The sequence below is a fragment of the Halichoerus grypus genome, chromosome 3 (genome assembly GCF_964656455.1).
Source record: "Halichoerus grypus chromosome 3, mHalGry1.hap1.1, whole genome shotgun sequence".
Lineage (NCBI taxonomy): Eukaryota > Metazoa > Chordata > Mammalia > Carnivora > Phocidae > Halichoerus > Halichoerus grypus.
Genome location: NC_135714.1, coordinates 4,448,135 through 4,473,334, shown reverse-complemented (window position 1 = coordinate 4,473,334; position 25,200 = coordinate 4,448,135). Strand labels below are relative to the sequence as shown.

Sequence of the window (25,200 nt, the reverse complement as noted above, 5' to 3'; positions counted from 1 at the left end):
TTTTTAAGATTTTATTTATTTATTTTGAAAGATTTTACTTATTTATTTGAGAGAGAGGGGGATAACAAGAGAGAGCACAAGCGGGGGGAGGGGACAGGGAGAAGCAGGTTCCCCACCCAGCAGGGAACCCGACATGGGGCTCGATCCCAGGACCCTGGGATCATGACCTGAGCTGAAGGCAGACGCTTAACTGACTGAGCCACCCAGGCGCCCCTAGATTTTATTTATTTATTTGAGAGAGAGAGAGAATGAGCAGGGGAGGGAGAGAAGCAGACTCCCCGCGGAGCAGGGAGCCCGATGGTCCCAGGCCCCAGGATCAGGACCTGAGCTGAACCGACTGAGCCACCCAGGTGCCCCCACTTTTTTTTTTTTTTTAATCCCTACAAAGATCTCCACCAGGAGAGGTCTTTGAGTGGCCTTGCTTTGACTTTTGCAACAAGTTCAAGAAGACGTTAGGCAAAAGCCACACACTTGATTAAATTTTATGGGGGTGGGGGGAACATCCTCTTTCAGCAGGGAGGGTGACTACAGTTTGAGGGTACCAGCAGGGGTCAGAGCCCTGCAGGTGCTGTGATGCCCCCCCTCGCCCGCACGGCTCCAGGGAGGCCCTCTCCTAGAGAACACAGGCCAGCCCCTGCCGGCCCCCAGCCCGGTCTTCACTCAGGAGGTCTGGCGGACTCTCCCCTTCACCAGGCTGCTCTGCGCTGGCTCTGATCCTGCCTCGTCCTTGGGCGCATCTGTGTTCCGCCTGCCTACCCGGCTATAGCAAGAGTCAGGAAGTCACCTCCCTACCCTTGACGCCTGCCCAAGTTCCTCATCCCCCACTCTGACGGGCGAGCCCTGGGCCTGCCAGCCCCCGGAATCCCCCAACCCTGTCGGCCTCCTCCTAGGAATCTCCCACCCTCTGAGCCCCACTAACTCTGCTCCTGGGCCATCCAGGCCGGCTCTGCTGTGTTGGGAGCTGAGCCAGTGTCCCCCCTGTTGCGATAGTCGTGAGCCCTGTTGTGACAACCCTTAACACTCTTCCTTCCTTTTCACCAAGTGTCACAATGGGCCTCTGACACCCTTTCCTGGTGCTGGTGAGGTCCCCGGGGCGGGATGCCCTCGGGGAGGCTCCGCCCGCCTGCTGGGGACCTGCAGTCTCATCCTAAGAGGGACTTGCCCCGCGCAGCAGAGTGGGCTGACCCTTCCCTGTTCCCAAACGATCCCTTGCAGGAGACCTGGGAGCGGCAGTGTGTCCAAAGGAGAAAGGACTGTCGTAGGCAGCTGCTCCCGGACAGTGCCAGGCCGGGGCTGAGCCCGCTGCATGTAGCTGGCTTCATCTCCCCCCACCCCGACCTCCGAGCTCTGTGCAGGGGTTCCCGGGCAGCCAGGCCCTGCAGGCCTCCCCAGCAACAGCCGCTGCCCCCTGGCCCCATGCCACCTCTGGGGACCGAGGGGGGCAGCGCTGTGCTCAGGGAGTTCTGGCTCAGTCACAGCCTGCCACCCGCCCCTGCGGCTCTTGCAGACTGAGTCCTCAACACCCGCCATCAGGAAACAGAGACAGGATTCGCGTTTGGGGTCTGGAAATCACACAGCACCCCTGGGGCCACCCAGCAAGGCGCAGGGAGAGAGTAAGAGTGAGCAGGGGTTCTGGGGGGCCGGGCGGGGGGGTGGCCCTTCACCCGGTCCCGTGGCTGGCAGCGTCTGCCTCCCTGATGCTGCGGGTTTGGGGAGCGGGGCGGAGATGCAGTCTGTCCTCCACAAGGCCTTGTTGTGCAAAGCGCTGCGGGAGCAAAACCGCGCTCAGCCCGACATCCCCTCCAGCGGCCTTCCTCCTGCTGGCCCGCCAGATGTGGCCGGACAGGGCCGGTCCCCCCATTCCTTACTCGCTCCACGAAGTACCCCACACGCCCCACCTGCCCCCTGGCCCAGTAAGTCAGGGATGAATGACCCCGGGACACACGGAAGCACAGGGAAATGGGGGTGCACAGGGCGGGGGGCTGGGGGCTGGGGGAAGGCTTCAGACAGGAAGTCCTGCCAGCGCATTTCTCGGGAACTGAGTCACACACAACGGGGAGGGGCAGGGCTTGCTTGGAGGCCCGGCCCTCTCCGTCCCACCCTCCGTGTCAGTACGAGCCTGGGCCTTATAAAGCGCCCAGAAGCCTCCCCGGGGACGTTCCCTCGGCCACGCCAGCTCCCAGGAGGAAGGTGGGTCCGCGTCCAGCACCATGACCGAACTGGAGACAGCCATGGGCATGATCATTAACGTGTTCGCCCGCTACGCGGGTGTGGAGGGCAGCAAGCGCAGCCTGACCAAGGGGGAGCTGAAGGTGCTCATGGAGAAGGAGCTCCCGGGCTTCCTGCAGGTGAGGGCGCAGGGCCTGGGGGGGGGCACGCGGGGAGGGTCAGGGAGGGCCCTGGGCCAGCGGGCAGGAGAAAGGAAGGCAGGGGAGGCCGAAGGGGCTGCCCCGCTGAGCGGCCCCCCCCACCGCAGGGCTAGAGCAGGTGGAAGGGGGAGGCCACCCGCCCAAGAATGGATCCGCTGTCCTAGGGGCTGAGGACTCTGGGAGCAGGGAGCAGGGGTGGCCAGCTCAGTCCTGGAAACATGGAGTTGGAGCCACCAGGATTCTCTCTGCAGGGGCCCAGTGGGAGAGCTGGGGCGGCGGGGGGCGGGGGGGTACAAACCTGAACCTGAGCACTGGGGATGGGGGAATCCAGGGCCATCTGTGAGGCTGCGTTTGCTGGCCCCTCACAGCTGCACCCCTCCGAGGCTGCTGGCCACAAACACCCTGGCTCTCCCGGCTGCTTGGCCACATCCTCCCGGCATTCGCAGGCCTGGTGTTAGTGGGGCTGACAGGGGTGCAGATGGGAGGAGGTCCCACCTTGGCACTTATCTGCCCCAGCCATGTGGCCTGGATGTGCCCAAGGGAGGCCTCCTCAGGGACCTCAAAACAGAGGGACCCCTCCTCTGCCTCCCCTCTTCCTGGTCCCCTCCCCCTCCCCCTTTCCCCACTATGCTCCTCTCTGTTCTTCACCCTCCAGCTGCCTCTTCTGTCCCCTCCTCCCCTTCCCCCTCCCTCCCTCTTCCCCTTTCCTCCTCCCCCTCCCTCCCCGTCCCTCTCTCCCTCCATTTTCACTCCTCCCCTCCCCTTCCTCCCCTCTTCCCCCTCCCCTCCCCTTCTCTTCCTCCCTCCCTCTTCTCTCCCCCTCCTCCCCTCCCTTTCTCCCTCCTCCCCTCCCTCCCTCTCTCCCGTTTTCCCTCTGCTTCGTCTTCCTCCTCTCTCCCTCTTCTCTCCCCCTCCCTCCCCTTCCCCCCCTCTTCTCCCTTTCCCCTCCCTCTCTCCCCCTTTCTCCCTCCCCTCCTCTTCCTTTCCCTTTCCTTACAGTCCTTCTCTTCCTTTCTGCTCTTCAGCTCCAGCTCCCGTTCTTTCGCACTCCTCCCCTCCCCCTCCTGCCTCCCCCCTGGCGCCACCAAACCCCACCTACCTGACCTCTAATGGGTCTACCCTGAGCTGATTCTTGAAAATGAAGCCTAAAATTTCAGTCTTCAATTCAAACACACTGAGCACTTCAGTATGTAAAGGCAATGAGCATATAAATCTTTAAATGAAGTTCATTTGTTTTTGTCTTTTATAAATGTGTTTGTGGTAGAAAATGTAAAAATACAGAAATGTGGAGGCAAGAAATCCCCCCATCACACTCTCCCTCTTCCTTTCAGCCTTTTCCCCCGTCAAAACCTCAACGCTGATGTGCATGAAATTCTAAATATGCAGTTTACTTTCTTTTTGAACTTAGTATCACAGCAAACAGTCTCAAACCCCGATGCTCGCTGAACGCCCCTGACCAGTGGGGAGCTGGGCGTGGGTGCAGATGTTCTGATAAGCAGCCAAGTTTGAGTCTAACGCAGGGGGATTTTGAGCCCAAGGTTAGGGGCTGCCGGAGGGGGCAGAGGCAGGTGGTCTGGGGAACACAATTTGAGAACCGGTGTGGCTAAGCCTGGGATCCTCACCGAGGCACTTGGTAAAACGGGGCTCGGGGCCGCAGTCCCCCAGGCCTCCAGCTCACGCGGAAGCCCAGCGCCTGGTGCAGTGGGAGCTGCGGTCCTGGGGGGCTGTTGGCCACAAACCTCGAGCCCCAGGGTGGGCGGCTGCGGGGTACTGGGCCTCAGGGACACCCCCGCACGGGGCGGTGCGAGGTGAGGCCCTGGCCGCCGCCAAGGCATGGGGGGGCTCCCGCAGACGGCCTGGGGCCTCGGCACCCCTGCCCAGGCCACAGCCAGGCCGCAGCCCCGGATTTCCCCTTTCCTCACCTCAGGGATCAGAGCTCGCAGCCGAGGGGAGGGGAAGGGAGGGGAGGGGAGGGGAGGGGTGTGCAGTGCATGGGCCAGATGCGATCTCCTGAGGGGACCCCGCCAAGCTGGCGGCGAGTCCTGGGGGTGGTCCCCCTTCTAAAGCATCTTAAACAGTCCAAAGACCCCCTTCCAAACTTGCCAGTGGGACACGCTGCCTCCTGAGCTGCACCACGCAATTCCGATTCGCCCTAAACCCAACTGTGGGTCCGGGGGGCTCACAACTTCCCGGGGCCCAGTGACCTCCCCTGCCCCCCCCCCCCCCCGCCCACCTGCAGCAGTGCTGACCCCGGGCCTCTGTCTCCAGACTAAAAGGGACAGGGACGCTGTGGACAAACTGCTGAAGGACCTGGACGCCAACGGCGACGCCGAGGTGGACTTCAACGAGTTCATCGTGTTTGTGGCCATGCTCACGGCCGCCTGCCACAAGTTCTTTGAGCAGGCGGGGCTCCCCTGACGCCCCGCAAACCCAGAGTGGAGGGGGGCGGGGGGGGGGCAGCCCCTGGCTTCCAGAATCTTGTGCGCCACCGCCTCCTGCCCGGCCTGTGGCCGCCCCTGTGATCAGTAAAATGCTTGTGAAATGCTCCCAGTCTGGCGGACATGGATTATTTCCTGACCCCTCAGCGCCCCCACCTCCAACACAATGACTCCCCTGATTCCTCACTTCCTGCTCCTGCCCGGTGGGGAGCCGGAGAGGGAAAGGACACGGTGACAGTGGGTAGGACAGGCCAGCTGCTGACTGCCCCTCGTGCCCCGGGCCGGCGGAGGCCCGGTCCCAGCTTCTGGGGTGGCTCGGCCCCGAGGGAGCACCACCCTGCCCTGGACCCACGGAGGCCCGCAGGCCGCGCGTCCCTCCGCCCAGCCGTCAGAGCTCTACTCTCACCTCTCACCAGGGAGTGTGCTTGTCCCTCTCTCTGCCCCTCCCCCACACTCGTGCTCGCTCTTTTTTACAGACTTTGTCAGAGAGAGAGCACAAGCAGGGGGAGTGGCAGGCAGAGGGAGAAGCAGGCTCCCCACTGAGCAAGGAGCCCGATGTGGGACCTGATCTCAGGACCCTGGGACCATGACCTGAGCTGAAAGGCAGACTTAACCTGACTGAGCCACCCAGGCGTCCCAACAAAATGAAATTTTCTTTTCGAAATGGTTCTCAGCAGGGCCCTGACACAGCCCAATCCACTGCTGTGAAGGACCAGGGCTGGCATGAAGCCACGAAGGGAGGCCAGTTAGGACAGCATTGCACTAGTGGGCTAGGGCGGTGGGAGGGGGTAGATGAATCCAAGGTACATTCTGGTCGTTCTACCTTCTGAAGCACAGTGACAGGAAGGAAGAAGGAAGGGGTTGCTGAGAAGGAGGGAGGAATCAAGAAGGCCATCAAAGTTTCTGGCTTAGAAACTTCAGTTTGAGTTGTCTGCACTGGTAAGCAGACACAATTAAATTTTTTTTAAGACTTAACTTATTTCTGAGAGAGAGGGAAAGGGAGAGAATCTCAAGCAGAGCCTGACACAGGGCTCAATCTCATGAGCCTGAGATCATGACCTGAGCTGAGACCAAGTGTCAGACGCTTAACCAACCAAGCCACCCAGGCGCCTCATAATCAAATTTAATTTACATACTGAATTGATACTAATTCATTCAATGAGTATTAAGCACCAACCATGTGGCAGCCAAGCATTCATCTTTGTGCTGGCAATTTAGCGGTAAACAAAATTCCTGCCCTCAAGGGGCTGACATTCCACGTGGAGAGGCCAGACGATACACAGATTAATCATCACATGTCAGGTAGTGCAAGAAAAATAAAAGGGCAGAGAGAGTCGCAGGGATGGCGGTGCTGTTTTAAAGAGAGAGCATAAGGCACCATGGAAGCAGACCCTCAGAAAGTGGCCTAGTGAGCTCTGTGGACATCGGATACTCACCTGCTTTCAGAAGAAACAAAAGTATTGTTTTGTATTGTATTGCAACAAAACAGGAGTGAAGACTCAGGCCTCACAAGCCAGCTGACCCAAGTGGCCACTGAAGAATTTCCCAAACCTTCCGGAAGAGACCACAGAATTTCAGACTTCACAGCAAGGGCAGTTTGGGCACCACGGGCTCATCCATGAAAAATGATTTCAGAGCTGCTGACAGAAGGCAATTCAAATTTTCTAGCTGACTTGGAAGTTGGTTCAATTCCACGGATACATAATCCAAGTAGGAGAAAAATTTATGAGTTAAAATAGGAAATCCACACAAAGCCCCGCATGCCTCTCCATTACACTGCATCACAAGCATGAGTGAAGACCATCCCCTTGTCACCACAGTGCTCTGCATTAGAACCAAGGGTCCAAAACGATTCAGAAGACTTTAAGGCTCTGACCGTGAAGGGGGCTTAGCATCAAGCCCTGGGATAATGAAGAGATGAGATTCACCCTAATGCAGGAATACAATCCATGGTCAGTTAATCAAGGGGAAAACCTATACATACACTGTGGATATCTGCACGCACACACACACACACACACACACACAGGTATGGCAAGTTTCTCACTCCCAGCCAATCTGTTTTTAAATCAGTGAAGCAACTTATAACTAAGTTTCCTGAATCAAGGTCCATAATATCTCAAAGAGGGGGTGCTCCTTCAGCCAGCTGCTCCAATTAAGAGAACATGGAGTAACTAACCTGCAGTGTACGTCAACAGGAATGAGAAACCTTGTGGGCTGTAAGCCACAAAGACTTTGGGTGAACTGTTAGCACAGTTTAACTTAGTTGGGTTGACTGACACAGAGAGAAACCTAGTCTTGACACTAGGAAAGCCTAGTGGGTCCCCCTACCCCCCCGCTCGAGGTCAGGCCCTCAAGTCCCATCTGCACCGGCCCCATATTCTTGCCTTCACCCAAGCTCCCACCGACGCACAGACCGTAAGCGGTGTAAGACTCCCACGCTACAGATGTGAGCACGGACGCTCCCCTGCTCCTGGGTCTCAAGGGCTCCCAGCACTACTTCTGTTCCTACTAAGACCTCAGAAGGGCAGGAGCATGGACAAGGATTCCACAGACAGAAACAGCCTCTGTAAAGGACTTTCTTTGTGCCCAGGTACTTTATGATAAAAGTACACATTCATCCAAGACGTGTATCTCGGCTTGTCATCATGAACGTGTGTTTGCTCTGATCAGATCACATTTAGCGACTCTGGAGACTGCACCCTGCCTGTCCTATGGCTTTGAGCATCCATTACACAGGCTGATGCAGATGCATTAACTCCCTGATGAAGCCTCTCTCCTCTGCTTGCCCCTCTCACCTGGCTCCCACAGTGCCCCCCATAGTATCCCCAGGGCTGCAGCTCACGTTGTTCCCTGAGCTTCTGGTGCTCCCCTGGTTTCTACTCTCAGAGGTTGTACTCCATATTCAAGGGCAAGTCACTTGCTCTGAAGAGCTTCCCAGTCCCCTCCATGAGTGCTGAGTCTCAAGCACACTGCAGTGCGATTACTGGTCCCAGCTCTTCAACCCAGGCCCCTCCTTCACATTCCTCGGATGGGACAGAAAGCATGTTATGCTCCCACCGATTGAGAGACTAAACAACTTTTCAGCATGCCGATGGCCTGAAGTTCATCTCTGTTAAGAGCTGAGTGTTCTGTCATCCTATCCCCACAGCACCTGACATAAGCAATTCTGCTCCCGGTTCTAGGCTCACAGAGAACCCCAAACTCAAGCAGCTCAGTCCCACTTGCTGATGGCAGTGCTGAAAGAAGAGTGTCCATTTCAAAAGAAATTTATTAACACACACAGGGATGGGGCGCCTGGGTGGTTCAGTTGTTAAGCCTTCGGCTCAGGTCATGATCCCAGGGTCCTGGGATCGAGCCCCACATCAGGCTCCCTGCTCCGCAGGAAGCCTGCTTCTCCCTCTCCCACTCCCCCTGCTTGTGTTCCCTCTCTTGCTGTGTCTCTCTCTGTCAAATAAATAAAATCTTAATAAAAAAAACACACACACACACATAGGGGCTTTGGTCATCTGAACAACATCTTTATTTGAAAAAAGGTTTTCTATAGATCTTTGTTTTTCAAGGTAAATGAACACTTATTCATCACATGTCTGACTTTGACCTCAAATCCCAGTCAGGTCTACCCTGATAGACTAGAAAGGACTTTATGGGCCCTGATGATGCCTTTTCCTTTCTCCAGCGTCCCCAGGCTCCTTGTAGATTGTCTCTTTGATGCGATCCTTTGAAACCCCTGTAATGTGTGAGGGCATTCCGACAGCGAAGCATACTCCATCATTCCCTATCCAAACTTCTTTGTCATTTGGGGCCAGCAAGGTTGTCTCGATAAACTCACTGGACATGTGACACCACATACACCAGACACTATGCCACAAGACACAGGTCTCCTCCTGCGTCTCACAGGAATCAAAGTTCCAGAATATACACCTAACCATCTTCCATCTCCAAGTGCCTTCTAGTTCTTCCCAGTGCTCCCAAAGCAGTCTCACCCCTACACCAGTCACCAGCTTCACCCAAGCAGTGCCTTCCATGCATCTCCACAGACAGAAGATTCTGGCCCCAAGTCTATACACGTTCTGAAAGTCCGGAGAACAATCAGGTCACACAGGTAACAGCAAAACACAAGGCCACACGCCAACATTCCAAACATAGCAAAGTAACAACAATAAACGTGAGTGCTGAAACAACTCTTCATTAAGCCCCATTTCCCTTATGAGAGTATTTCTTATACAATAGTTATTTCTCCGGAACCAAATACACTGGACATCTAAACCCATATCAAGGTCACCAGCTGAAGCCAGTACCCATCTTGTTAATTCAGATGAAAGGACAAACACTAGAGGTCTTATCATCCCCAGGCACAGCTGGACTGGCCAGGAAACACGCAGACCCAGACCCAAGAGCCGGGAATGCTTGCGGATCATTCAAAGGAACATGAAGGATGCAATCCCACTCGTTTACGCACAGAGAAGTAGCTCCTTTAGGCACGTACAAGCAGCTGATCGACACTATCCTAACCACAGTTTCACCAGATGTACCTAATGAAATCTCCAACAGAAGAAATAAAGACATTTTGGGGACGCCCGGGTGGCTCAGTCGGTTAAGCATCTGCCTTCGGCTCAGGTCATGATCCCAGGGTGCTGGGATCGAGCCCCGCATCAGCCCCACATCAGCCCTGCATCAGGCTCCTTGTACAGCGGGGAGCCTGCTTCTCCCTCTGCCTGCGGGTCCCCCTGCTTGTGTTTGTGTGCTCTCGTGCCTACGCGCTCTCTCTCTCTCTCTCTGACAAATAAATAAATAAAATCTTAAAAAAAAAAAAAAAAGACATTTTTCAGATTCCAAATCTCTTAAGTTCGAAAAGACAGACCTCCATGGGACCAGAATAACTAAGTAACATCTATGAACACAACTCCAGCTCCATCAAGGGCTTCCAGCTTCTGAGGAGACCCCCGCCCCAAATTTTGCCCTTAAAAACTCTCACCTGAAAGCCATTGGGCAGTTTGGGACTTGGAGCATTAGCTCCCCATTCTCCTGAGTGCTGCCACACCAAGAACCGCCTACCTTTCTTCACTGCAAAACCTCCATGTCAGTCTTTCACTGGCTTGCTGTGCTGTGCATCCGAGGGACGAATTCTCGTTTGGCTCGTTTATACAACCACTGACCTAAGGGGGGCTGTTACATGCGGATAAAAAACATACAAAAACAGAATAAACAACAAGCTATTTCAGCTTTCTCGAGGTGTCAGCCCAGGTGACCAGAGTCCATCAGCTGTGAACCTAAGGCACAACTGGAAGAAATTTACCATCAAGACACTGAGTCTCAGATTTCTACAACCTGGTATTTAAAAAAAAAAAAAAAAGGATTAACCATCCACAAGAATGCCACTTCTTGGGGTACCTGGGTGGCTCAGTCTTTAAGCCTCTGCCTTCCGCTCATGATCCCAGGGTCCTGGGATGGAGCCCCGCATCGAGCTCCCTGCTCCGTGGGAAGCCTGCTTCTCCCTCTCCCACTCTCCCTGCTTGTGTTCCCTCTCTCGCTGTGTCTCTCTCTGTCAAATAAATAAATAAAAATCTTTTTTAAAAAATTAATTAATTTAAAAAAAAAGAATGCCACTTTTTCAGACAGAGTCCTCTGACACATCTGCCTTCTAGGAGAACCTGGGTATTTCTAGTCAACGCCTACAGCTTCACACTTCTCTGTTTCTTTCCCTGTGTTCTCACCCTCCCCTGTTTTGCTCTACGGCTAAGTTTCCTTTGGTCCCCCCGCCACCACCCTCCTTAGTGCCTCGGCCGCTCTACCTCCAGCAACTGTCGCTTCGGAGGTGAATTTTCAGTTTCACAAAGACAAACCCGAGTTATTCTAATTTTTCTCTAATTACCAGCGGGGGCGGGAGGAACCACAAAAATCAGTATCTACTACCACCCAGCCAAGCTAGCACGCACTCACTTTCCTCTCAACCTCAGCTTTGCTCCCACTGCCCCATTTCTGACGCAGTGAGACCGAGGCTTCACCTTCACTCCTACAACAGGACGACCACCCAGGAAGCTACTGAAATCGGCGATGGCCACCACCCGGCCCCGCCGGCCCCCCGCCTCACCGCCCGCGCTCCTTCAGGACGACTCGCTTCTCTCTATCCGCCGCACCAGCTCCACCAACATCTCTGCCATCTTCGCGATCTCCTTGGCCTTCTCCTCGGCCTTCTCGCACCTCTTGGCCGCTCTGCCCTCCACGCCATCGCCGGGGTTCTGCAGGTGGTTCAGGGCGCTCTCCTCCGAGGCCTCCACCTGCGTCTTGATTTGGATGAGCATATTGTCCATCTCCCAGAGCTTGCTCCTGTTCCGCATGTAGGCCCTGCCGTGCTCCCGGGTGAGCGCCGCGATGTCCTCCCGCATCTCGTTGATGACTGGAAGCAGGAACTGCTCGAAATCCTCCCCGGGCTCCGCCAGCTCGACGATGTCCCAGGGCTGCATCTGTCCTGCCCCTCCTTCATGCTCGCCCCCCTGGGGACGGCTACACCGTTACTGCGGGCGTCCGCGCATCAGCGGTGCTCCCGAATTATCCCTCAATGTTCCTCCTTTTACGCCGTCCGCTTCAGAACCGCTACGGAAAGCAACGCCTTGAACCCACACCGCCGCCGGGCCAACAAGAGATGCTCGCAGCCGTCACCAGCGGTGGGCGTGTTTGCGGCACTTTCACGACGTGGCCCGGCCCCCTTACGGCCATGCCTGGGACCGGCCTGGTGGCGGGTGCGCGCACGCAGACGGGACTCTGTCCCGGGCGCGCGCACGCCCCCCGCCGCCTGCTTCCCGCACCCTGCCCCGCCCCCTTCTCTAATCAGCCTTTGGGAGCGCTTTGGGAGCACCTTGCTTACCTCCTCCGCGAGGGCATCCCCGGCTTTTACTTTTACTTTTTCTTTATTTTTTTTAAGTGAAAGCAATTTTCCCTCCCCAGTGTTTGAATAAGACAGGATGATGTTTACAGCACTTCCTATCCAGGCACGCACTGCTCTAAGTGCTTAGATTAATTCATTTAACCTCAGAGCAAACCTGTTAGATGAAAAATTGGCTAAAAACCGTACTTATGGTCAGAATTTGAACCTGAGCCATTTGGGTCTGCAGTCGCTGCTCTTAACTAGGGCACATGCTCCCTCTTCTGGGACAGGGCCCTTAAGTCAAAAACCCGGGATCCTAACTGGCCTTTTCTCTGTACTCCCCACCCCTTGCTCCCAGATTTTTGTCCTGGGGGTATTTTTCTCCCGCTGCCGGATTGTTCTGGTCAGTAGGTTTTTGGTCTCTCTTCGAGGTGGGGGAGCTGAAGGTACTCCATTTTAGAAAGGCCCTGTCTCTCTTGTTTGTCTACTAGACCACACTTACTCATGTTCTATATTTTGCATCTGAATAAACCAAAGAAGCTATGTTCCCACTTCAAAGGGAAACAAGAAAGTTAGTCACTCTGAATTTTTGTCCTAGGCCCCCAAACACCTGATAACATCTAAAAAGAGCCGGATCCCAAACGTGTTTCCAGGACGTTAGCTTTGAACAAACTTAAGCTGACGCTGGCATCAGTAACCCCTACCTTCAATGATTTATAGAATCACACCTATTATTCACCTGCCACTCACCTTTGAGCGGACCCTACTCTGGATTCCTGAAGGAACACATACCCTACATCCCTTTCCAGTATAAACCACTAGCCCCAAGCAAGGAAGAGACTCATTCTCCTTTCCTTTTTGAGTCTCCCAGACACGCAGTCTGCTAAACTCTGTCACTCACACTACTCAATAAACTCTTTTTACTTTCTCTGGTTCGCGTTTGATTTCTGTTCTGTGCAGAGTTGGTCCTACAGGGCCCCCCTCAGGGTCCTCAGACCCAACCTGCCTGCATCATCTTCACCAGGCTATAAGCAACCCCAGATAAGGGGCCACTTCTGATTTGGCTCTGTCCTTAGCCTTTCCTGGCAACCTGGACACAAGCAGGGCCTTAGGAAATGTTTTAGAGAGAAGGCCTCCTTTCCTAAAATATCAGTGCTTCTGCCTACTAGAGGCTCCTTGAGGACGGGTTCTGGTCTCGGTCCTTAGCACCTACAGGACCTGCAAAACAGCAGGGGCCCAGTAAAATGCTGCTTTAATATTCATTTAACAAAAAATGTTTGAACACTGGGTGGATGGAGTCTCTCCAGTCTTGTTCAGCCAGTGTCCCACTAGCCATACTTTGGAGGGATACTGCTTGCAACAGTGCCATAGATTAGAGCTCTAGTATTCCAGTCTCGTAAGTAAAAACCAGTGATCCCAGGCTGAATATCCGTCAATGGGACGATGCATAAGTGAGATGATGTGCAGGAAAGTGTTTTGCAAATACCAAAGCACCAGCAGATATAAGTGGTGATAGTGTTATAATTATTATGACAGTGAACAGAGGTTATTTGATGTCAAAGCTTTTAGAGTCAGAAACATCCTGCATTGGGTCCTCCTAGTCCCTCCAATTTCTTGCTCTGTGACCTTGGACAAGTTGGTTAACCTGAACACATATCTCTGAGTGTCAATTTCCACCTGTTGCTCTAAGCTGGGCATTGGACATATAATCCCTAATGATCATCTCATGATCTTTATAGTCCATAATAATTATATGATATGGTTTGCCCAAGATTTTATATCTTGCTCTTTTCATGCCTAGTGCAGCCATGGCTCATGGTCCCAAGAGCATCTGAAGCATGTAGTATTGGATGCTGGATAAACTTACTGGTGTGTTTGCTCCTCACCCATCTACTGGTCCCCATAAGCTGAGAGAATGTCTGCCTCTCAATCATTTTCCTAAGGAACAGACTTAAGTATGTCCTAACAGGAGATGAAGTAAATAAGATCTGTATGCAGCATTTTATTAAGATTGATGGTAAGAGGGGAGCCTGGGTGGCTCAGTCGTTAAGCGTCTGCCTTTGGCTCAGGTCATGATCCCAGGGTCCTGGGATCGAGCCGTGCATCAGGCTCCCTGCTCAGCGGGAAGCCTGCTTCTCCCTCTCCCACTCCCCCTGCTTGTGTTCCCTCTCTCTCTGTCTCTCTCTGTGTCAAATAAATAAAGAAAGAAAATCTTAAAAAAAAAAAAAGACTGGTGGCAAGGTCCAAACTAATATAACCTACCCTGCTGGTTTTATGGATGTCATCACCATTGACAAGACTGAGGAGAATTTCTGTCTGATCTATGACACCAAGGGTCGCTTTGCTGTTCATTGGATTACACCTGAGAAGGCCAAGTATAAGTTGTGCAAAATGAGAAAGATCTTTGTGGGGACAAAAGGAATCCCCCATCTGGTGACTCAAGATGCTTGCACCATCTGCTATCCTGATCCCCTCATTAAGGTGAATAACACCATTCAGATTGATTTGGAGACTGGAGAGATCACTGATTTCATCAAGTTTGACACTGGCAATCTGTGTATGGTGACCAGAGGTGCTAACCTGGGAAGAATTGGTGTGATCACCAACAGAGAGAGACACCCTGGTTCTTTTGATGCCGTTCACGTGAAAGATGCCAATGGCAACAGCTTTGCCACCCAACTCTCCAACATTTTTGTTACTGGCAAAGGCAACAAACCATGGATTTCTCCTCCCCGTGGAAAGGGTATCCACCTCACCATTGCTGAAGAGAGGGACAAGAGACTGGCGGCCAAACAGAGCAGTGGGTAAAATGGTCCCTAGGTGACGTGATTTAAAGTCTTTATAGTTAATTAAAGATCATACAGCACAAAAAAATTAAAAAAATATATTTTATATCTTGTGTCCTGAGTGTCCCCTTTCACTCTCCAAACCTTCTTGGTTTGATGAATTGGAATTTATTAAAGGAAGATATATGACAAAGAACTCATATTCAAACTGTATTGAGAACTTCTATAGATCAATAAGGAAAAGACAAATAACTCAATTTAAAAATGGGCAAGACTTGAGCCAGCACTTTACAAAAGGGAATATCCAGGTGGCCAAAAAGTATATAAAAAGGTGCTAAAGTTCAAGATTCAACAGGGGAACGCCAATTAAAACCACACAGATAGCACTCACTATACATCCACAAGAATGGCTAAAAATGAAAATATTGACAATACCAAGTGTTGGGGAAAGTGTGGAAAGAAGCTGAGAACGTTCCAAGTCATCAAGAATAGCAAGGTTTCGGGGACCTTCTTTTTGTTTATTTCTCTTCTCTTTCATTTCAATATAAGTAGCAAGAAGAAACTAGGGACAGTGGGAAGCTCTTCATGGGTCCTTGACATGTTCTATATCTTTTTTTTTTTAAGATTTTATTTATTTGACAGAGAGAGACACAGCGAGAGAGGGAACACAAGCAGGGGGAGTGGGAGGGGGAGAAGCAGGCTTCCCGTGGAGCAGGGAGCCCGATGCGGGGCTCGATGCGGGGCTCGATCCCAGGACCCTGGGATCATGACCTGAGCCGAAGGCAGAGCTTAACGACTGAGCCACCCAGGCGCCCCGACATGTTCTATATCTTGATCTGGATGGAGGTTACATGAGTGTGTGAACACGCAAAAGATACACTGAGGACGCACGCATCTTACCGTAGTTCTGTTACACCTTCACATTTTTTTTTTTTAAGATTTTATCTATTTATTTGACAGAGAGAGACACAACGAGAGAGGGATCACAAGCAGGGGGAGAGGCGGAGGGAGAAGCAGGCTTCCCGCTAAGCGGGGAGCCCCATGCGGGGCTCGATCCCAGGACCCTGGGACCATGACCTGAGGCGAAGGCAGACGCCTAACGACTGAGCCACCCAGGTACCCCACACCTTCACCTTTTAAAAAGGGTTCTGAGTGTGAGCACGTGCGCGCGCACGAGCGTCCAGGGGCAGGAACCAGAGATTGGCGCGCGCGCGCGTACGTGAGCGCGCGGAGGCCGGAGGCCGGGGCGTGCACGCACCCGCGTGCGTGCGGAGGGGCCGGAAGCAGGACTGGGAAGCCGGAAGCGGGGCGGGCAGTCCGGCCGTAGCGGGCCATGGAGGAGCGCCCCGCGGGTCGTGGGCTGGCGCGCGAAGGGTCGGAGGAGGAGGAGGCCGAGCTCCAAGGAGCTGCCTGGAGCGGGGACAGCGGCAACGTGTCCCAGAGCCACAGCAGCGCGTCGGGGCCGTGGGAGGACGAGGGCTCAGAGCTGGGCGCACCGGGCCGCGATCTGCCGCTGCTGCGCCGCGCCGCCGCGGGCTACGCCGCCTGCCTGCTGCCGGGAGCCGGGGCGCGGCCCGAGGTGGAGGCCCTGGACGCCAGCCTGGAGGACCTGCTCACCAGAGTGGACGAGTTCGTGGGCATGCTGGACATGCTGCGCGGCGACTCCTCCCACGTCGTCAGCGAGGGTGTGCCTCGCATTTACGCCAAGGCCACCGAGATGCGGCAGGTCTACAGCAAGATCGACCGGCTCGAGGCCTTCGTGGGGATGATCGGCGCCAGCGTGGCCAGGATGGAGGAGCAGGTGGCCAGGGCGGAGGCCGAGCTGGGCGCTTTCCCCAGCGCCTTCAGGAAACTGCTGCACACGATCAGCGTGCCCTCCTTCTTCAACAAGGCGCCCTCCGGCAGGCCGCCGCAGAGCGGCTACGAGCCGCCCGTCCTGTTCCGGACCGAAGACCACTTTCCCTGCTGCAGCGAGAGACCCCAGGTGTGAGTCCGTCCGCCGGCCGGCACCGCGAGGGGACGCCGTCTGAGATTACCCCGGGTGCCGAGTCAGCTGGAAGTCCGCTGTAGACACCCACGGTGTTGGGAGTATGGCGTATTTATCTTTTGCACACTCTTGTTTCACTGTCTGCATGACTTCACGTAAGGATGTATGGTTTTCTGTGTCTTCCGATGCTAAACTGAGGGCTGCGCGGTCGGGGGCGTCGGGGAAGCCAAATGAATGAGTTTACCTGTGCGCTGGGGCAAAACTGTTGTTTTTATAGGTTTTACAGCTCAACCAACAGTATTACCTTTTCCAGGTTTCTATATTTTATACTCTTAAGAAAAACTGCTGAAATGTTCACGTCTTGTTATTCGATCTTAATAGCGATTCCATTTTCTGTAGCTTTTAGGGTAGATGGTAAGTTGTTTCAGGTTATATTAAACTTCGCACATCGTGGGTTGTAAACCGAAGGAAATCATACAATTTCTGAGAAGATGTATTGATTTATTGCAACTAGTTCTGAAGTTGTATTTGAAAGCAGGCCCTCCGAATCTTAATTTGTCCACAGCAAACATGTCTATATGTGGTTGCTGACATCTGGTTTATAATTTAAATATTAATAAAAATTTCAAATTTTATTGGAAAAGCTTTTCTTCTGGAAAGGATTTTACATATTTCTTTTTTCGTTTGTTTGAAAATAGATATATTGCTCATAATTGTAGGGATAAGGAAAAGTGGCTTGGGTGGGAGTACCTCCTTTAGAATGTGAAAAAGCTTAGCTACTATTTCACAGAATTTTATGTTTCTTTCCTTTCAAAGTGAATAGTTAAATCACATCTGTGAATTACTGGTATTAGGATTTTGTTCTTTCACCCACAGCATGGAATCCTAAAGATGTTCTGCAGATACAACAGGCTTTGATCTTGATTTGGATCTTAATCTGTTTTATTAATTGGTCCTCCTAGACAGTAGACCTCAAATAAGCACCCAGCTTAGGTTGCTTTTGTGTCATTTATCGTAGAACTTAGAGGCTGATAGAGTAGGCATATTCTCCCTTACCGGTATATCATGATAAATCTGATCTTGTAGGGACGCCTGGGTGGCTCAGTCGGTTAAGCATCTGCCTTCCGCTCAGGGTCCTGGGATCGAGTCCCGGCTCAGGCTTCTTGCTCACAGAGGAGCTTGCCTCTCCCTCTACCTGCAGCGCGCGAGCTCACTCTCTCTCTCTCTGACAACAAAAAAAAATCCGATAATGTAATTGCACCTTCGCTTTCATGGACCTTCATTGTCGCACATTTATAGTTTTTATTCAGGAAGTTCATTGATGACATACTAAGGAACTCCTGAATTTAGAAGCTGAAAGCACAAGTAAGCTACATTTAATATTGGGCAATCGCTGGGTAGTACCATAAGTAATTAGCATATCCCAATAATATAGTCACCAAATATGAAAATAGCTTTCATACCTAACATCCATGTTGCTAAAATGCTTTATATTAAAAAGTAGATAGTAATTAGAGCAAATTATGAAAAATAGGATAATTTTATTTAATTTTTTTAAAAGATTTTATTTATTTAGATAGCACGCACACAAGCAGTGGGGAGGGACAGGGGAGAGGGAGACGCTGACTCCCCGCTGAACAAGGAGCCTGATCCCAGGACCCTGAGATGATGACCTAAGCCCAAGGCAGATGCCCAACCAATTGAGCTACCCAGGTGCTCCATTTTCTGGCAATATTTTAAAAAAACAGCCCTTGGGGCGCCTGGGTGGCTCAGTTGGTTGAGTGTCTGCCTTCGGCTCGGGTCATGATCCCAGGGTCCTGGGATTGAGTCCCGCATCAGGCTCCCTGCTCAGCGTAGAGCCTGCTTCTCTCTCTGCCTGCCACTCCCCCTGCTCGTGCGCTCTCTCTCTGGCAAATAAATAAAATCTTAAAAAAAAAAAATTAAGCCCTGGTTTTGATGACCACTTACATGATTACATGTGCAGCTTATCTCTAAGCAACCTTGGGTTCTGAAATTCTCCTAGTCACTTGTGTTGTCCTTGAGGGTTCTAAATAGAAATTAGTGCAGGGCCTTGTTTGGAATGGGGACTCGAAGCTGGTCTGCACAATGCAAGACAGATACCAGATGAAGCTCCTTTGTCTCGAGAACCGGGGCTGGGGGAGCCAGGCACACCTCTGCTCTGACACCACCACCCTCGGACCTTCTGGCCCCTCTCCCACGCCTGACCAGCTGGAGATTTCAGGACCCCCTCTCATCAGTCAATAAAATGGTGAGGCGCTAGTTGTCATCCTGGGTGACCCCTGTAGACCTACCCCTGCTTCTGGGGTCTGGAGCTCCCCCACTTTCTAGAAGAATAAACAGGGATGGGGTTTAATAAAGCTTGAGAGGGGGCACCCCACCAATCACACCGGAGTCGGTTTGTTCTTCACTCCCACACCGGCTTATAGAGCACAATGCGTGCTTAGTGTCCAGGAGTCCCTAGTCCAAGGGCAGCCTCGGGCGCCCAGGAGCCGGTTCATGAGCATGCGTAAAATTGGGGACTAATGAGCTAGTCGGCACCTTGTGGCTTTTCCTCCCGGCCAGAACGTTGAGGAATGTGAGTCTTAGACCATGTGTGAGGAGGTGGATCCATTGTAGATATAAAAGTGCAGGTCATGGGCGCCTGGGTGGCTCAGTCGTCAAGCATCTGCCTTGGGCTCAGGTCGTGGTCCCGAGGTCCTGGGATTGAGCCCTGCATCGGGCTTCCTGCCTGGGCTCGCTCACTCAAATAAAATCTTAAAAAAAAAAAAAAAAAGTGCAGGTTGTGGAGTCAGACAGCCCGGTGTGAACCGCGAAGTGTATGACCTATGACAGGCTAGCCCCGTCCCTGAAGGGCCAGAGGGGAGGGACCACAGGGCCACAAGGACTCGCAGCTTCTCCCTTGGCCGTGATGCAGAAGCAGCCACAGATCACACGGAGACAGATGTGCAGGCTGCGTGCACGTAAAACACAGGTGTTTGGTTTTTTTAATTTTTTATTGTTATGTTAATCACCGTACATTACATCATTAGTTTTTGATGTAGTGTTCCATGATTCATTGTTTGCGTATGACACCCAGTGCTCCATGCAGAACGTGCCCTCCTCAATACCCATCACCAGGCTAACCCATCCTCCCACCCCCTCCCCTCTAGAACCTTCAGTTTGTTTCTCAGAGTCCATCGTCTCTCATGGTTCGTCTCCCCCTCCGATTTCCCCCCTTCGTTTTTCCCTTCCTGCTATCTTCTTCTTTTTTTTTTTAACATATATTGTAGTATTTGTTTCAGAGGTACAGATCAAAACACAGGTATTTCTTGGAACAAAAGACCTAAGGGGAACAGACCAATAATGGTCTGCGATTTAAGATTTTAAACTAGCTTGGCTGCCTCAGAAGGGGCAGCACAGGAAAGCACTAGTTCTAAGGGATTTTGTTTTTTTTTTCCCCCTGCTGGTGAAGGTGAATCAGGAGAAAGCTGGGCTCAGGACAGCAGACAGGGAGCCCAAGTCACCAGCTATCTTTGCATGAAAGACGGTCACTGGAGCCCAGCTCGCATCTTACCTGCTTCCAGACCCACCTTCTTTACCAGAAACAGCTTCATGGACTCTCACGGCAGAATCTTCTAAGGACTCTGGCTTGGGGCGTCTGGGTGGCTCAGTCGTTAAGCGTCTGCCTTCCTTTCGCTCGGGTCATGATCCCAGGGTCCTGGGATCGAGCCCCGCATCGGGCTCCCTGCTCAGCGGGAAGCCTGCTTCTCCTTCTCCCACTCCCCCTGCTTGTGTTCCCTCTCTCTCTGTCAAATAAATAAATAAAATCTTTTATAAAAAAAAAGAATCCACCTCTTAAAAAAAAAAAAAATAAGGATTTTGGCTTAAAATGAACTGCTGTTAATAGTGCGAGTTAATAGTGCGTCTGGACGGCTCAGTTGATTAAGCGTTTGCCTTTGGCTCAGGTCCTGATTTCAGGGTCCTGGGATCGAGCCCTGTGTCATCAGGCTCCCTGCTCAGCGGTGAGTCGGCTTCTCCCTCTGCCCCTCCCCCTGCTCGTGCTCGCTCGCTCTCTCTTAAATAAATAAAACCTTCAAAAAAAATAAAAAGGGGGCGAGCTAACATCCAATTCATCAGTACAGCGTGCAGGCACCACCCGGAACATCCCAAATGCACCTCTCTGTCCGTCCCGCAGCCACCCCATCTCACCTGGGCCACTCAGCCGTCTCTTAAGAGGTTTCCTGCTTCCCCTGTCCCTTCTCCAAGCCACTCTCCACACAGTACACAGCAGCCAGAGGTATCTTTTTTTTTTTTTAAGATTTTATTTATTTATTTGACAGAGAGAGACAGAGAGGGAACACAAGCAGGGGGAGCGGGAGAGGGAGAAGCAGGCTTCCCACGGTGCAGGGAGCCTGATGCGGGGCTCGATCCCAGGACCCTGGACCATGACCTGAGCCGAAGGCAGACGCCCAACGACTGAGCCACCCAGGCGCCCCCAGAGGTATCTTTAAAAGCCATAGGATATATTGGGCTTTGCCTAAAACCATCCTTGGCTTCTCGTGACATTAGAATAAGACCTGAATTCTGTTCTATGGCCTGCCACACCCTGCGGCATCTGGCTCCCACCCTTCAGTGACTTTGACTTGGGCCTCCCTCCCCTTGCTCACACCCCTCCAGCTTCACCTTGATCCTGAAAGATACCCGATGCGGTCCCTTCACAGCGCCGTGTCACTCTGTGCTGTCTGCCTCGCCCACCTCCAGGCAGGCACGGGCTCTGTCGGTCCCTATGCACCGCGGCTGTAATCCTCAGGTAACACCGCGCCAGGCAGGCTCGGCTGTTGAGCCGATGAGCGTCAGGCCGGGCGAGTGAGTGAACAGCCAGGAAAAAGCTAGGCGCTGTATATGCAATGGGAGACAGAAAGACAAATACAGTAATTCAATCAAGGCTTGCTGGGACATCAAGCATCCTGGGAGGGCTGAGGACACCAAGAAAAATAAGGCCTGATTCTTCTTCGAGAGCTGGACGGGCCAGAGGGTGAGCGGGCCAGATGCCAACTCAGTGCAACCCCAGGTTCGGGGATTGAATTTGTTAAATTTGGTGCAAGCATTCCTGTGGGCTCTAAGGGGGCCCCTTCTTAATTGTGCCCCGGGGATGTTGCTAGAGAACTTTCAGAACTACCTTTCTGAAGAGACTCCTTGTCATGCCAAAAGGTTATAAATCATTTTCCAAAGCGACCTACATCATTAACCCCAGCAATAGAGAACGGAATGCATTTCTTGTAGATGATTCTTCTTTGTGTTCATCACCAAAGGGAGGCGTGCCCGTCGGGGGTCGGGTGGGACCCTGGGGCAGAGAACGGGAATAAAGAGACCCCAGGCCCCCTCCCGTGGGAGTGTGGCGGCGCGCCTGGCCCCCACGAGGCTGCAGGAACAGCTCCTGCCCGGCAGGGGGCACTGCCGCAGCAGGAAAGGCCGCCCTGCCAAGTGCTGGTCTCGCCCCGCCTTCAGGAACCGGCCCTCGGGGCCCTGTCCACGCCTGAGGGGCCCACAGTGTGGTGGGGACTACGGTTCTACCCCAAGGCTGCTCTTTTTGCTCAGGGTGTGGGAGGGGAGGAAGGAGGGATGGGAGCAGCTAGTCCCGGGGGGGGGGGGGGGGGGGCAGTACACAATGGCCAGTCCTGTCCCTGACCCGTTTGCTGTCCTTCTCCGTCTTCTCGGCACCCATTATGAGCATGCTCATTTGTCGATTTGTCCGTCTGTCTGTCTCCCCCACGATGGCAAGGAGCTTGGCCCTTGTCCATTTTGTGCACCCTGAATCCGGGGTGCCTGGCCCAGAGCAGGCGCTCCCAATCTGATGGATGAACGGAAGACACACGAGGATGAGCAGGCTGTGGGCAAGGAGGCCTGGGGAGGGGGTCCTGGTGAGGGCTGCACCTTCCAGGCTCCGTTCCGGGTCACTCAGCTCCTTGTCCGGGCAAAACCAGGAACCCTATTGCAGTGTTTTCTCAGGGGGAGAAAAAAGGCAGACCCCTCGCCAACCCACAAAAAATCCCTGTCGCCCTCTCAACTGTGGAACTGCTTGCTGGCGGACTGTCTGGACAGCATGTGGATTCCTGGGCCACCGCCAACAGAGAGGAGGGCCGGCGGGGTGGGAGGTGGGGGGCTGGGAGGCGGGAATTAGGAGTCACTGGGACAAGTGGAGCTCCAAGTGCCAGCAGCGAGTTGTTTTGCTTTGCAAGTTGTTTAAGTTAGAAACATAAGTGTTCCTATCTTCTTTCTTAATTGATTTGTTTTATTTTTTAAATTTTTAAATTTTTTTTCTATTTGTCAGGGAGAGAGAGAGGGAACACAAGCAGGGGGAGCGGCAGAGGGAGAGGGAGAAGCAGGCTCCCCACTGAGCAGGGAGCCCGACGCAGGGCTCGATCCCAGGACCCCGGGATCAGGACCTGAGCCGAAGGCAGACGCTTAACCAGCTGAGCCACCCAGGCGCCCCTTAATTGATTTTTTTTTTAGTCCAATCAATGTTTTTATTATTTTTAAAAGAATTTGTGGTAAACTACATACAGATTTCCCATCTTAGCGGTTTCTCGTGCTGTTAAGCACATTCACGCTGTTGTACACCTGCCGCTGCCATCCATGCCCAGAACTCTTTCCTCGCGAGACTCACACTCTGTCCCCACTGAACGCGAACCCCCCACCCCTCCTCCCCAGCCCCCAGCGCCCACCGCCTGCCTTGTCTCTGAATCTGACCACTCTCGCCACCTCATATGATGGCAATCCTACGGTGTTTGTCTCTTTGTGCCGGGCTTCTTTCGCTGAGCACAGTGTCCTCCAGGTTCGTCCGTGTGGTGGCGGGTGTCGGAATGTGCCCTCTGTCTAACGGCGGACAATACCCCATCGTGTGCCTGGACCACACCGTGTTCATCCGTCCACCTGCTGACAGGCGCTTGGGTTGCTTCCACCTTTTGGCTTCTGTGAAGAGCACGGCTCTGAACGTGGGGGTCTAACTATCCTCTGAAACCCTGCTTTCAGTTGATTTGAATAAATACCCAGCAGTGGGATTGCTGGATCATAGGATGGTTCTAATTTCAATTTTTGGAGGCGCCTCCACAGTTTTCCAGTGTGGCCGCACCATCTTACACTCCCATGAACAGTGCACACGGTCCCAGTCTCCCCACATCTTCACCAACCCTTGTGTTTATTAGTTTAAGTGGTCATCCTCGAAGGTGCAGGGTGGCGAGGGGGTGAGATCATGCCAACAAGACGCCCCAAGAACACAGGATTTTCTGCTTTGCTTGCTTGCTTTCTTTCTTAAGATTTATTTATTTATTTGAGAGAGAGGGTGCGCACGTGTGCCCTCGTGCGTGAGTGGGTGTAGGGCAAAGGGAGGGGGAAAAGAGAGAATCCCAAGCAAACTCCACACCCAGTGCGGGACTCGATCTCACGACCCTGAGATCATAACCTGCGCTGAAATCAAGAGTCAGATGCGTAACCTACTGAGCCACCGAGGCGCCCTCTTTCTGCTTTTCTGATCTATGTGTAGAGTGCTACAGTCTTCCTATAAGCACTGCTTTTGCTACAACTTATATAAGTTGTGTTTTCAGTTTCATTGAGTTCAAAATATTTTAAAATTTCCTTGCCATTTCTTCTTTGACCCGTGTGTTATTGAGAAGACTGTTGTTTGATTGCTAAGAATTTGGGGGTTTTTCAACTGTCTCCATTATGATTTCTAGCTTACTTCCACTGCAGTCTGAGAGTACATATTGCATGGTTTCCATTCTTTTCAACGTAAGGTGTATCTGAGGGTCTGTTTTTGATGTGGTCTCTCTCTTCAAATGTTCGGTGGGAACTTGAGAAGAATGTGCACTCTGCTGTTGTTAGATGAAGTAGTCTCAGAGTTTTTTGTTTTAGAACTTTTTTATTTTGAAGTAGTTTTAGCTTGCATAGAAGTTGCAAAAATAATCTAGGGAACTCATGTGTGCCCTTCAGCCAGCTCCCCATGGTGACATGTCTTGCCTAACCACCGAGCAACGATCAACCCAGCAAATTGACGCTCCAGCTAACCCCTTATTCGGATTCCTCCTGCCTTTCCATGCACTCATTTTTTCTCTTTGTACCTAGTTCTCTGTAACCACCACCCCAGGTACAGAACTGTTCTGCCACCCCAGAAAACTCCCTTGTGCTACCCACCTGCTGGTCACCCCCTCCCCACTCCAACCCCTGGCCACCACTGACCTGCTTTCTGTCCATGGCTATATATATATATATTTTAAGATTTTATTTATTTATTTGAGAGAGAGAGTGAGTGAGAGAGAGCACAAACCGGGGAAGGGGCAGAGGGAGGAGATGCAGACTTCCCGCTGAGCAGGGAGCCCGAAGCTGGCGGGGCTCGATCCCAGGACCCTGAGATCATGACCTGACCCGAAGGCAAATGCTTAACCAACTGAGCCACCCAGGTGCCTGGCTATATATATTTTTAAAATTTCAAGAATGGTATATAAATGGAATCATCCAGCACGTAATCTAAGACTGGCTTTGTTACACAGCCTGATGCCCTTGAGATCCACCTAGGTGGTCTCGGTGTCAGGGGCTGTTCCTTTTGTTCTTGGCATTGTCTATCTTCCCCTCCACCCCTTTCCTCAACCCCTGGCTTCCTGGCTCCCCCAGGCTGAGTGCTGCGCTCCAGGCAGCAGGACCCTGAGTGGTGACCCCCTGGCAGCGTGTTTCCACATTCCACAACCAGCACGGACTT

The 25,200-nt window shown here is 52.7% G+C and overlaps 3 protein-coding genes and 1 pseudogene across 3 annotated transcripts; 3 read left to right on the top strand and 1 right to left on the bottom strand.

Annotated features, from left to right (window-relative positions):
- Positions 1-2,109: 2,109 nt before the first annotated feature.
- S100P (S100 calcium binding protein P) lies at positions 2,110-4,915 on the top strand. The gene is made up of 2 exons (XM_036088007.2): positions 2,110-2,348; positions 4,638-4,915. Exons 1-2 carry the CDS (start codon positions 2,211-2,213, stop codon positions 4,785-4,787), a joined length of 288 nt encoding a protein of 95 aa, XP_035943900.1. The 5' UTR covers positions 2,110-2,210; the 3' UTR covers positions 4,788-4,915.
- A 3,392-nt stretch (positions 4,916-8,307) lies between these two features.
- Positions 8,308-11,435, bottom strand: LOC118533017 (MORF4 family-associated protein 1-like). The gene has a single exon (XM_078068360.1). It carries the CDS (start codon positions 11,272-11,274, stop codon positions 10,915-10,917), a length of 360 nt encoding a protein of 119 aa, XP_077924486.1. The 5' UTR covers positions 11,275-11,435; the 3' UTR covers positions 8,308-10,914.
- A 2,090-nt stretch (positions 11,436-13,525) lies between these two features.
- LOC118533013 (small ribosomal subunit protein eS4, X isoform-like) lies at positions 13,526-14,505 on the top strand (annotated as a pseudogene).
- Positions 14,506-15,726: 1,221 nt separating this feature from the next.
- Positions 15,727-17,091, top strand: BLOC1S4 (biogenesis of lysosomal organelles complex 1 subunit 4). The gene has a single exon (XM_036087997.2). It carries the CDS (start codon positions 15,795-15,797, stop codon positions 16,449-16,451), a length of 657 nt encoding a protein of 218 aa, XP_035943890.1. The 5' UTR covers positions 15,727-15,794; the 3' UTR covers positions 16,452-17,091.
- The last annotated feature ends 8,109 nt before the right edge of the window (positions 17,092-25,200 follow it).

Excerpts from the sequence above, each read along its gene's own strand:
- BLOC1S4 (XM_036087997.2), top strand. The coding sequence starts at position 15,795 with ATGGAGGAGCGCCCCGCGGGTCGTGGGCTGGCGCGCGAAGGGTCGGAG.
- S100P (XM_036088007.2), top strand. The coding sequence starts at position 2,211 with ATGACCGAACTGGAGACAGCCATGGGCATGATCATTAACGTGTTCGCC. Across the intron at positions 2,349-4,637 it reads AGCTCCCGGGCTTCCTGCAG|ACTAAAAGGGACAGGGACGC; the intron begins GTGAGGGCGCAG and ends CTCTGTCTCCAG.
- LOC118533017 (XM_078068360.1), bottom strand. The coding sequence starts at position 11,274 with ATGCAGCCCTGGGACATCGTCGAGCTGGCGGAGCCCGGGGAGGATTTC.